Below are 13,196 nucleotides of genomic sequence, written 5' to 3'. Positions count from 1 at the left end.
ATTTTAGTGCACATCATTGTTCTTTGGACAATTCCACTTTTCTGTGCTCTGGAACCCTGAGGAACACATGAGTTATTCCAGATTGAAGAGAGGTGGGTCTTAAACCTAACTTGGTACAATCTGGTCTCCAGAAAGCCTTTCCAGTCTAGCACAGTCTTCACAACAAGAAACCTTAAGAATGTTGCTCTCTCTGTTACCAGTAGATGCTGTTGATTTTTGTCCAATGGCCAAGATTGTTCAAATCCTGATTTTTTTTTTTTTTTTTTTAATGGCTTCACATAATCTCCTTGTAGTTCCCTCTTTAAAAATCATCGGTACAAGGCGTAACGAGATTTTTTCAGTCACCGTGCCCCAGCTTTGGAATTTGTTCACTAATTACCTTAAAGAGGAACCCATATTACATAAGTAAATTTAAGTCATCTCTTAAAACCTTCCTCTTTAAGGATGCATTTGAAACCTAAATCTACTTTCCTCAGTATATGAAGCCTACCAATTAGGTTTTTCATCATATTTTTCCATTCTCCAAAATTTTATTCTTATCCAGGCTTGTCCCCCTCCTCTCGTTAGGGTTAGGGTTCTTCCCTTCAATGTTAACTTTCTTTACAGCATTGTAGTTCTTCCCTTTTTTCCTTATGTTCCTGTTAGTTGCTGTCCTTTGAATGTTATATAAGCATTTTTGTACCTATTGAATATTATATTTGTATTAATGTACATTTTTGTGAATGTTCTATACCCCTATTCAGTTAGAAGGTTTTTATAAGCGTTTTAATCAAATTAAAAAAAAACTGTAAACAGTGCTGCAACTAAACTATTTTATTTTCTGGTGCTGTTTTCTTACAGAAAAGTCGTCCATATGTTTGCAACAGGAGAGGGACTACTGACCCAGAAGGACCAAGTCACTAAGGATGGCCTGCAAGAGGTGTTTGAGACCAATGTTTTTGGACACTTTGTACTGGTAGGGCATCCTCTAGGTGTGATGTATTCTTACATGGACTTAGCTCTGTTTTCTGTTATGTCATCTTAGATGGTGAAAAAATTCAATGATACGCTAGATCAAATTGATGGAATGGTAGTGCTTTATTAAAAAGTTCATTAAGTTTGACAGAATTAAAGTTCTTCAGGAAACACTGCATTATAGAATCTCTTTAGATAAAAATTTCATGTGAGATGAGGAAAAGAATAGAAGGGATGTAATGCCATCTATTTGACTAGAGTAAACAGATGTTGAAATGATTAACTTAAATTAGAGAAACAAATAAAATTGGCAACATAATAATAAAGCATTTGTTTTCAGTTACTCTAGTACTGACTAAGTAACATTTTAGGACATTTTAGGGTGGTAAGGTTACTAAAAGAAATGAATGACAGCTTTGTGGAACAGCTGGTTTAGGAACCGATAAGAGGGGAACTATTTCAGACCTAGCTGTGTGAGAGGAAAGACTTTTGGAGCCAGGTAGCATTAGTAAACATAACATGATCAAATTTGGCTTAATAACTACAGGAAAACACAAAGGAGATCTACTGTTTTGGCATTAAATTTTCAAATGGGAGACTATGAGAAAATAAACTTTGTTAAAGTGTCCTCGCCTTGTCCCCACGAGCTCGGTTCCCGTCCCCGCCCCGTCCCTGCAAACCATCTGAGCCCATCCGCATAAGCCTCGAATAGTTATGATTTTATATTGAATTAATTTTATTAAAATATAAAAAGAAACAATATTCTGTACAATTGTCATTTTATAAACACAAATACGGTAATACAGAGCAAGGATCAACAAAGCCCCTGTTTCCCCTCCCCTTCCCCTCCACTATTGAGAAAACTGAATAAACTAAATTAGTACTGAATGCTACACAGAAAAATCATGCTAACATAATACCACAGTCACACGTGACAGGAATAGTGTTAGGGGAGGACAACTACCCCCAGTCAGAGAGAGCCCTAAGCCAGCTGGAAGCTAAAGCAGCATAGCCTGGGCTTTGCAGTTCGCAGTTATGTCTAAAACCAGCTCTAGCAGGACACATATTTCAAATCAGATATATTCTAATCACAAAATAGAAAATAGTTTTTTTCTACCTTTTATTCTCTGGTCATTTTATTCTTCACATCACATTGGTTTCAGGTTCTGGTTTCTGTTTCTGTCTGTCTACTCTTAACTCACTTGCCAGGGTCTCCTGACCATTTGACATGTCTTCTTTCTCCATGCTCACCATTCATCTTCCATCTCTGTATGTTTTTCCCCCATGTTCAGCAAGCATCTCCTTTCTCTGTCTCTTATACTTCCCTTTCTAGTATTTCCCATGTGCCCATCTCCTTGCCTTCTATGATCCTCTCCTGTGTACAGTATAACTCCTCTATATCCCTATGCTCCACCTGTCCCTATGTCTTCCTCCTTTCTAAATCAGTTATATCAGGCTCTTATATTTGGAACCCCTCCAAGAGTTCAAGTAATAAAGTAATGGTTAGAGAGGCTCTAAAGTCTCTTAACCCACTGACCTCAGAAATGCCTAGGGGTATGTTCATAAATCTTCAAAGAACATACGGACCTAAAGCGGCACCCATAGTCGTCATAGGTCACTATATTCTTAGTTATTTTTATTTATTCAATAGTTTATATAAATATTTAAAGTATCAAAACAGTACTCATCTTTTGCTTTGTTTTCATCTACGCGGGTGGGGGTAGGCACTCCGACATAGACTATGTTTCGCCCATACGGGCTGTATCAAGGAATCCCCCTGCAGTAATAACATTTTGATAAAGTGATTTAGCTTTATAATGATTTTAAAGCAATATAATAATAGAAAAAGCATTCCACAGTACCTTAAATCCAGCGACTCATGCTTCCCGCTGTAGAGTTTTATATCAGGAAAACATGGCCGCGGCGTTTAAAGCTATAAATAGCTATACTCTAGCGTAATGACGTATCTCTAGCGTCAGACACACCTCCCGTCCGATTTCCCCACTATATTTTATTACAATAGCACAACCTCATTCAGATTAAAGAGAACCACTCAATTTCAGCGTTAAGTCCTAAGGGTATAACTGTATTTAATCTGTAGATCCATTTCTGTTCTTTAAAATTTAATTTATCTTTAATATTTCCACCCTCCCACCCACTATAAACCTGATCTATGACCCTCCATTTCATATCTACAATTTTATGTTTTTTCTCCCTCCAATGTTGGACAAGGGGAGCCTCTAAATTCCCTGTATTTATTCTAGATTTATGCTCATTTAGACGGATATTGATTTTATCCCAGGACAAGCAGGCAGCATATTCTTAACGTATGGGTGACGTCACCGACGGAGCCCCGGTACGGACCTTTTTAACTAGAAAGTTCTAGTTGGCCGCACCGCGCATGCGCGAGTGCCTTCCCGCCCGACGGAGGAGTGCGTGGTCTCCAGTTTCTTCGTTTCCGCGGAGCGAAGAAGACGCATGTGGTATTCAACGGCTGTTGAACACTCCTTTTTTGCCTTCCCGCTCGCGTTATTCTGATTTTTTCTGCTTTTTTCCTTCGGGTTTTTCTGTTTTCTGTCTAATCTACAAAAAAAAAAAAAAAAAACTTTATTTTTTCCTTTATTTTTCAACAGGCCCCGGCGGGGCCTGTTGCCATCATACAAGCCTCCGGCTTTGATTTCGCTGAGGCCGTATTCCCCTTCATGCCCCCTCAGCCGGGTTTTAAGAAGTGCCAGCGGTGTGCACGCCCGATTTCCCTTTCGGACCCACACAACTGGTGCCTACAGTGCTTGGGTCCGGAACATCGGGCTGACACCTGCACCCGCTGCGCGACTCTTCAAAAACGCACACTTAAAAATAGACAAATTCAGCAGAATCTCCTCTTCGGCACCGGTTCTGCTATGGATCCGACCCCGACGTCGACGGCACCGCCGAAATCGGCACCGTCAACATCGACACCACCTGATCCTTCCGCGGGGTCGATGGCGCCAGGTAAGCCAGCTAAGAAGCCTTCCACTTCCCTCGAGCGCCCTCCAGCCACGGCGGTGACACCGGTCCTTCCGACGTCCCGCAAGTCCCGTAAGCGCTCCGCTCCGATAACGGTGAGTGCCTCTTCATCGGCCTCCTCATCACCGGAGCGTAGAGCGGCACCTATGGTACCGAAGAAAAGTAAAACGGTACCGGTGCCCCCATTGGAGGACCGTATCTCGGCCATCCTCCAAACTAAATTACAGGAGCAACTCGAGCACCAGCTTCAGGAACTGCTTCCAACCCTGCTGGCACCACTCCTTCCGGTACCGGTCCGGCCCGAGCCTCGCACCACTACGCCAATGGCCACCCCCTCGGTACCGATGAACACTTCGATGCCGGTCTTATCGGCACAGCCTACACTACAGACCTGCACGTCGGAGGACCCATCCCGAACCCAAGATCGACATCGATCGTCTCGGGACCGGGATCGACACCACTCCTCCCGGGACAGAGATCGGCACCGGTCTTCATCCCCCGGCACCGTGTCCATGAGATCTGGCAAGTCCCTTTCTAAAACCCGCCATACTGAGCCGGCCATCAGGGACCCTGACTTATGGGAGCAATCCCCACTCGGTACCGAGGAGGATGCCTCTTCCACTGATGAGGAACCCTCCATGGCTGAATCCACCTCCAAACCCGAGCAGTCCTCATTTACAAAATTCCTTCGGGAGATGTCTGGGGCTCTTTCCATCCCACTTGAGTCCGACTCCAAGAAGTCCCAGGCCTTTCTAGAAGCCTTGGATTTCGACCAACCCCCCAAGGAATTTCTCAAACTCCCCGTCCATGATATTCTGCGGGAGACGTTTTATAAAAACTTGGAGAACCCCCTTACTGTTCCAGGTGCCCCTAAGAAACTGGACAGTTTATACCGGGTCATCCCTATTCCGGGATTTGATAAACCCCAGTTGCCACATGAGAGCCTCCTGGTAGAATCCACTCTCAAGAAATCTCATGGTTCCAGTGTCTATGCCTCCACCCCTCCTGGCAGAGAGGGTAAAACAATGGATAAATTTGGAAAGCGCCTATACCAGAATGCCATGCTGGCTAGCAGAGCCAACAATTACTCATTTCATTTTTCTTTTTATATGAAATATCTGGTACAACAACTTTCTGCTCTGCAAAAGTACATCCCTGAACGCAAGGTCCCATTGTTTCAGCAACAAATTTCTACCCTCCTTCAGCTCAGGAAGTTCATGGTACGCTCAATCTATGACTCCTTCGAGCTCTCCTCCCGTGCCTCTGCTCTGGCAATTGCCATGCGACGCCTTGCCTGGCTGAGAGTATCTGACCTGGATGTCAACCACCAAGACCGCCTTGCCAACGCGCCCTGTCTTGGTGATGAACTTTTTGGGGAGTCTCTAGATACCACCACACAAAAACTTTCGGCTCATGAGACGAGATGGGACACCCTCATTAAGCCTAAAAAGAAGACTCCGCCGACACGACCATACAGACCTCAGTCTTCTTACCAACGTCGTTTTTCTGCTAGGCCACTGAATCCTCCTCAACAGCAATCTCGTCGGCCTCGCCAACAACAACAACAGCACTCTCAGGCTCGCTCACAATCTCACCAGACAGCTAAGCCTCTCCCTCAAACTAAGCCTCCTCAGCCCTTTTGACTCCTTTCTCCAGGGCATAGCCAGTCTTCCACCCTCGCTGCCTCTGCCTCAACCTATCGGGGGCCGCCTCACCATCTTTCTACGGCGCTGGGAGGCCATCACATCAGACCTGTGGGTTCTAAACATCATCCGTCACGGATACTCCCTAAGGTTTCAGACTCTTCCTCCAGACCATCCTCCCGTAGAGTCTGCTTCTCACTCCTCCCAGACTCCTCTCCTCCTCAGGGAGGTCCAATCCCTCCTCCTTCTCAATGCCATCGAAGAAGTTCCACCAGACCAAAGAGGTCAGGGATTTTACTCCCGCTACTTCTTGGTACCCAAGAAAACAGGGGATCTTCGTCCTATCCTCGATCTCAGGAACCTCAACAAGTGTTTGGTCAAGGAAAAATTCAGGATGCTCTCCCTTGCCACACTTTATCCTCTTCTGTCTCAACACGACTGGCTATGTTCCCTGGACCTCAAGGAGGCCTACACTCACATCCCAATCCATCAGGCTTCACGTCGCTACCTCCGATTCCAGATACTGAATCACCACTATCAGTACAAAGTGCTACCCTTTGGTCTCGCATCATCACCCAGGGTGTTCACCAAGTGCCTGATTGTGGTAGCGGCCTGTCTCAGGTCCCACAACCTTCAAGTGTTCCCCTACTTGGACGATTGGTTGGTGAAAGCAACAACCTCACCACTTGTGCTGCAATCAACTCACCACACCATCTCTTTCCTCCATCTCTTGGGGTTCGAGATCAATTACCCCAAGTCGCATCTGCTTCCCACGCAGCGCCTTCAGTTCATCGGAGCACTTCTCGATACCAACCTCATGAGAGCGTTCCTCCCTGCCGACCGGCACCGGACACTACTTCACCTCTGTCGACAGGTGCTCCTACAACCATCCATCCCTGCTCGCCAGATGATGATTCTTCTGGGTCACATGGCCTCGACAGTCCATGTAGTTCCTCTGGCGCGACTCCATCTGAGGATACCGCAATGGACCCTCGCCAACCAATGGTCCCAGACCAGGGATCCTCTTTCTCATCCCATCTCTGTGACATCGTCTCTTCAGCGATCTCTTCAATGGTGGTTGAACTCCTCAAATCTTTCCAGGGGCCTCCTTTTGCATCCACCCCCTCATTCCATGATCATCACCACAGATGCCTCCCCCTATGCATGGGGAGCTCACATAGGGGATTTACGCACCCAGGGACTCTGGACCCCTCAGGAGCGCCAACATCACATCAATTTCCTGGAGCTCAGAGCCATGTTTTATGCTCTCAAAGCCTTCCAGCACCTTCTCTATCCTCAGGTTCTTCTCCTGTGCACGGACAACCAAGTCGCCATGTACTACATCAACAAGCAAGGCGGCACCGGATCTCGTCTCCTTTGTCAGGAGGCCCTCCGAATTTGGACCTGGGCCACAGCCCACAATCTTTACCTCAAAGCGGTCTACATCCAGGGCGAACAGAACTCCCTGGCCGACCAGCTCAGCCGCATCCTTCAACCTCACGAGTGGACCCTGGATCCTCCCACTCTCCACTCCATCTTTGCTCGCTGGGGCACTCCGCAGGTGGACCTCTTTGCAGCTCCTCACAACCATCAGCTGCCCCAGTTCTGCTCCAGACTCTTCTCTCCACATCGTCTAGCCCCGGATGCATTCCTGCTCGACTGGACGGATCGGTTCCTCTATGCCTTCCCTCCACTTCCTCTGATGTTGCGGACTCTGTTCAAACTCCGCAAGGACAGGGCCACCATGATTCTCATCGCCCCTCGGTGGCCCAGGCAACACTGGTTCTCCCTTCTACTTCAACTCAGCTCCAGGGAGCCCATTCCTCTTCCTGTATTTCCATCTCTGCTTACACAGCAACGTCAGTCTCTGCTACATCCCAATCTGTCTTCCCTCCACCTGACAGCTTGGTTTCTCTCGGGCTGACCTCTCCAGGAAACCTGTCTCAGCCTGTCCGTCGCATTTTGGAGGCCTCCAGGAAACCCTCCACACTCCAATGTTACCATCAGAAATGGACCCGGTTCTCCTCTTGGTGCCTCCTACATCATCACAATCCCACCTCATTGGCCGTGGAGACTGTACTGGACTATTTGCTCTCTCTGTCTAACGCTGGTCTCAAGTCTACCTCAATCAGAGTCCACCTCAGCGCCATCACTGCTTTTCACGAGCCTATCCTTGGAAAGCCCCTCACGGCTCATCCTCTGGTTTCCCGGTTCATGAGAGGCCTCTTCAATATCAAACCACCTCTTCAGCCTCCCCCGGTTGTCTGGGACCTCAATGTGGTTTTGTCAGCCCTCATGAAACCCCCCTTTGAGCCGCTTGCTACTACCTCGCTCAAGCTTCTCACATGGAAGGTGCTTTTCCTCATTGCCATCACCTCTGCCAGGAGGGTTAGTGAGCTACATGCACTGGTCGCCGATCCACCGTTCACTGTCTTTCACCACGACAAGGTGGTTCTGCGTACCCATCCAAAATTCCTTCCTAAAGTGGTTTCAGCCTTTCACCTCAACCAGTCCATCGTGTTACCTGTCTTCTTCCCTAAACCACATTCTCATCCTGGGGAACAGGCTCTGCACACGCTGGATTGTAAGCGTGCCCTGGCGTACTACCTTGACCGTACCAGGGCGCACCGCACCTCTCCTCAACTCTTTCTGACCTTCGATCCTAACCGTCGGGGTCACCCTGTATCTAAACGAACGCTGTCCAATTGGCTTGCTGCCTGTATTGCGTTCTGTTATGCTCGGGCCGGCCTGTCACTGGAAGGAGCTGTCACGGCCCATAAAGTCAGGGCTATGGCTGCCTCTGTGGCTTTCCTCCGTTCCACGCCCATTGAGGAAATCTGCAGGGCGGCCACTTGGTCTTCAGTTCACACATTCACTACTCACTACTGTCTGGATGCCTTCTCCAGACGGGATGGGCACTTCGGCCAATCTGTACTTCAGAATTTATTTTCCTAATGGCCAACCATCCCTCCTCCCTCTCTGTTAGCTTAGAGGTCACCCATACGTTAAGAATATGCTGCCTGCTTGTCCTGGGATAAAGCACAGTTACTTACCGTAACAGGTGTTATCCAGGGACAGCAGGCAGATATTCTTACGACCCACCCACCTCCCCGGGTTGGCTTCTTAGCTGGCTTATCCTAACTGGAGACCACGCACTCCTCCGTCGGGCGGGAAGGCACTCGCGCATGCGCGGTGCGGCCAACTAGAACTTTCTAGTTAAAAAGGTCCGTACCGGGGCTCCGTCGGTGACGTCACCCATACGTTAAGAATATCTGCCTGCTGTCCCTGGATAACACCTGTTACGGTAAGTAACTGTGCTTTCCTGCTTGTCCGTCCAATATAGAGCAATTGACAGGGACACCGGATCATATAGATGACAGAAGAACTCTGACAAGATGTATTCGAATGGGCTCGATAGGTAATATTAGTCCCCGGATCTTTCCAAGTGGGGCCTTCCAGCGTTAAATCGCACCATTGGCACTGAGAACAGGCTTGATGGGAAAATACAGTCATGTCATCTCTTCTTTTGATTTCATAGCGGTGCGTGGATAGAAATTCCCCCACTGTCTTTCCCCGCTTATAAGAGACAATAGGGTAGTCTTGAAATTGAGAGCTCAGTTGAAGCGTCCGCCAGTGATTTTTAATTATTGCAAAAAAAGCAGTACTTAAAGGCGTATATGGGAGTACCATTATTAACTGTTCATCTAAAGGTTCTATATTTTTCTCCCTAAGGAGAAGAGATCGCTGAGCAAACTTTGCCCTAAGGTAGGCTCGTTTAACTGACTTGCGAGAGTAACCCCTCTCATAGAACCGATCACTGAGAAGCTTAGCTTGTGTTTCAAAATCTTCATCAGAAGAACAGAGTTTCCTAATACGTAGGAATTGACTCACCGGGATATTAAACTTCAGAAAAAAAGGGTGAAAACTAGAAAAATGGAGGAAATGATTTCTATCCACCTCTTTCCGGAATACCGTTGTTCTGATTTGTTGGTTCTCATCTTTTATCAAGAGGATATCAAGAAAAGAGATATGGTTTTCATGGTAAGTCATAGTAAACAACAGGTGAGGGTTGAGAGTGTTCAGCCATGTTAGAAAATCATTCAGTTCGGATTCGGATCCGTCCCAAAAAAACAGGATATCGTCCAGATATCTTTTCCAGAGGATAATGTGTTGGAAATTGGGAGCAGGAAACACTTTAGATTGTTCAAAATGGGCAACATATAAACTTGCTACAGATGGAGCCAAAGTGGCCCCCATTGCCACACCCTGAGTTTGTTTGTAGAAGTCCCCATTGTACCAGAAGTAATTCTCTGTTATTACTAGCTTAGCTAATGCTAGAACCCATTCATATTTGAATCTGCCCAGATCTATCTGCATAAGAGTCTCTTTTATAACCTCCAAGGCAGCCTCTTGGGGTATTTTCGTATATAGAGACGTTATATCCAAAGTCACAAAAAAGGTGATGTCATCAAGGTTATTATTTTCTTCCAATATACGTAGTAAATGGGCTGAATCCTTTACATAAGATGAAATTTTTGGGACTTCAGGTTTTAGAAAATAGTCCACAAATTTAGACAGTGGTTCTAGGATTGATCTTCTAGTAGATACAATTGGTCTCCCCGGGGGGTTTTGAAGTCTTTTATGTACCTTAGGCAGCATGTAAATTTTCGGGGTGGATGGTCCTACTTCTAGAAGGAAATCAGCTTCCTACTGAGTCAAAAATTTCCTTTGTGTACCCTCTTCAATAAGTTTTTCAATTTCCAATTTCAACATCTCCGTGGGATCTTTATCCAGCCTATTATAGGCTAGAGAGTCCGACAATTGTCGGTTAACTTCCATATTGTATGTTTTTCGGTCTTGTATTGTGATGGCGCCCCCTTTATCAGCTCTCATTATCATCACCTCAGAGTTATCTCGGAGTTCTCTTAAAGCGAGCTCTAGTTTTTTTGAGAGATTATAGATCTTATTATCTCCATAGTGCTTTTGTTCTAGCTCGGCAAGATCTTTCAGTACTAAATCTCTAAAGGTAAGTAAAAAGGGTTTAATAAACCCAGGAGGGCACCATTTAGACGGTCTTTTCATAATTGAAGTATCAAATCCTGGAGGATTTTCTTCAAAAAATATCTTCAGTTGGAGCTTCCTAAAAAACCGAAAAAACGCAATCCTCATTAGAAATGAATCATATTTTACTGTGGGCACGAATCCTAGGCCGAACTGAAGAACTTGAATCTGAAGATCTGAAAGTGTGGTTGAAGAGAGATTGATAATCAATGTTTCTGATATTGTTTTGAGCGCAGGCTCGGGCCGGTTTGATCTCGAGGTCTCTGTATGAACTTCCCTCGTCCTTTGGATGGTTCGTTTTGTTTTAGAGACGACGTTGAACTTTCTTCCGTAGTTGATTGTAGACTAGAGCTATCAGTAGTTTCACCACTGCTTCCATCTGAAGTCCCGGTGGATCCATCGAAAGCCACCTTTTTAATGGTATTATATGGCCCCTTTGGGTTTCCTCTTGGTTTATTCACCGTTGATTTTTTCATCCATGTATATACCCGATCATACTGGTAATCGCGTTCATCACGCTTAAATTTCTTAATCTTATTCAGACGTAAAGAATCTTTAAAGGCAGCAATTGTATCATCCAAATATTTTCTCTTTGTCATAATATCTTCATTATCAACTTGTTGTTCTGATTGAATAGTATGTTCGATATTCTTAATCTGTTCACGTAGTTCCGTTTCTACATTGGAAGTAGTTTCGACTAATAATATCATTAAATCTCTACTGCATTTGTTTAAAATGGCCGTCCACTTATCCATGAACGTCTTGTCCATGGTAAATGTCTTCGGCTCCTTGAGAATTCGAAGACCTCGAGGGATCATGCTCTTTCTTAAGTATTGAACTATCATGCAACTCGGCTCGAGTCAGCCTCTTCCAAACATTTTCTAAATCTTCCCAGGAGCTAGTTGTGACTGTATCGCCTCCTTCATCCAGCAAACATGGTCTCAATAGGATTTGCTGGAATTGTTCTTCCGTATAGCCTTCAAAAGTGTTTTTGTATTGAGCCATATTGTTTTGTCAATCCAAATCAGTTATATCAGGCTCTTATATTTGGAACCCCTCCAAGAGTTCAAGTAATAAAGTAATGGTTAGAGAGGCTCTAAAGTCTCTTAACCCACTGACCTCAGAAATGCCTAGGGGTATGTTCATAAATCTTCAAAGAACATACGGACCTAAAGCGGCACCCATAGTCGTCATAGGTCACTATATTCTTAGTTATTTTTATTTATTCAATAGTTTATATAAATATTTAAAGTATCAAAACAGTACTCATCTTTTGCTTTGTTTTCATCTACGCGGGTGGGGGTAGGCACTCCGACATAGACTATGTTTCGCCCATACGGGCTGTATCAAGGAATCCCCCTGCAGTAATAACATTTTGATAAAGTGATTTAGCTTTATAATGATTTTAAAGCAATATAATAATAGAAAAAGCATTCCACAGTACCTTAAATCCAGCGACTCATGCTTCCCGCTGTAGAGTTTTATATCAGGAAAACATGGCCGCGGCGTTTAAAGCTATAAATAGCTATACTCTAGCGTAATGACGTATCTCTAGCGTCAGACACACCTCCCGTCCGATTTCCCCACTATATTTTATTACAATAGCATAACCTCATTCAGATTAAAGAGAACCACTCAATTTCAGCGTTAAGTCCTAAGGGTATAACTGTATTTAATCTGTAGATCCATTTCTGTTCTTTAAAATTTAATTTATCTTTAATATTAAAGATAAATTAAATTTTAAAGATATTAATATTAATATCTTTAATATTAAAGATAAATTAAAATTTAAAGAACAGAAATGGATCTACAGATTAAATACAGTTATACCCTTAGGACTTAACGCTGAAATTGAGTGGTTCTCTTTAATCTGAATGAGGTTGTGCTATTGTAATAAAATATAGTGGGGAAATCGGACGGGAGGTGTGTCTGACGCTAGAGATACGTCATTACGCTAGAGTATAGCTATTTATAGCTTTAAACGCCGCGGCCATGTTTTCCTGATATAAAACTCTACAGCGGGAAGCATGAGTCGCTGGATTTAAGGTACTGTGGAATGCTTTTTCTATTATTATATTGCTTTAAAATCATTATAAAGCTAAATCACTTTATCAAAATGTTATTACTGCAGGGGGATTCCTTGATACAGCCCGTATGGGCGAAACATAGTCTATGTCGGAGTGCCTACCCCCACCCGCGTAGATGAAAACAAAGCAAAAGATGAGTACTGTTTTGATACTTTAAATATTTATATAAACTATTGAATAAATAAAAATAACTAAGAATATAGTGACCTATGACGACTATGGGTGCCGCTTTAGGTCCGTATGTTCTTTGAAGATTTATGAACATACCCCTAGGCATTTCTGAGGTCAGCGGGTTAAGAGACTTTAGAGCCTCTCTAACCATTACTTTATTACTTGAACTCTTGGAGGGGTTCCAAATATAAGAGCCTGATATAACTGATTTGGATTGACAAAACAATATGGCTCAATACAAAAACACTTTTGAAGGCTATACGGAAGAACAATT

General features: G+C 44.5%; 1 protein-coding gene across 6 annotated transcripts in view; it reads left to right on the top strand.

Moving 5' to 3' along the window:
* Nucleotides 1-13,196, top strand: part of HSD17B7 (hydroxysteroid 17-beta dehydrogenase 7) — a 228,951-nt gene that overhangs the window by 62,530 nt on the left and 153,225 nt on the right. For 5 of the 6 annotated variants that reach the window (XM_033961535.1, XM_033961533.1, XM_033961531.1 and 2 more), the window contains exon 4: nucleotides 841-955. In XM_033961535.1, the coding sequence (XP_033817426.1) occupies nucleotides 841-955 (115 nt within the window). The remainder of the gene's footprint in view (nucleotides 1-840; nucleotides 956-13,196) is intronic. The other variant, XM_033961532.1, reaches the window with a different exon arrangement.

Source organism: Geotrypetes seraphini, chromosome 10, assembly GCF_902459505.1.
Source record: "Geotrypetes seraphini chromosome 10, aGeoSer1.1, whole genome shotgun sequence".
NCBI classification, from domain to species: Eukaryota; Metazoa; Chordata; class Amphibia; order Gymnophiona; family Dermophiidae; genus Geotrypetes; species Geotrypetes seraphini.
Note: the sequence above shows the minus strand (reverse complement) of the source record. Positions and strands in the feature narration are given on the sequence as shown.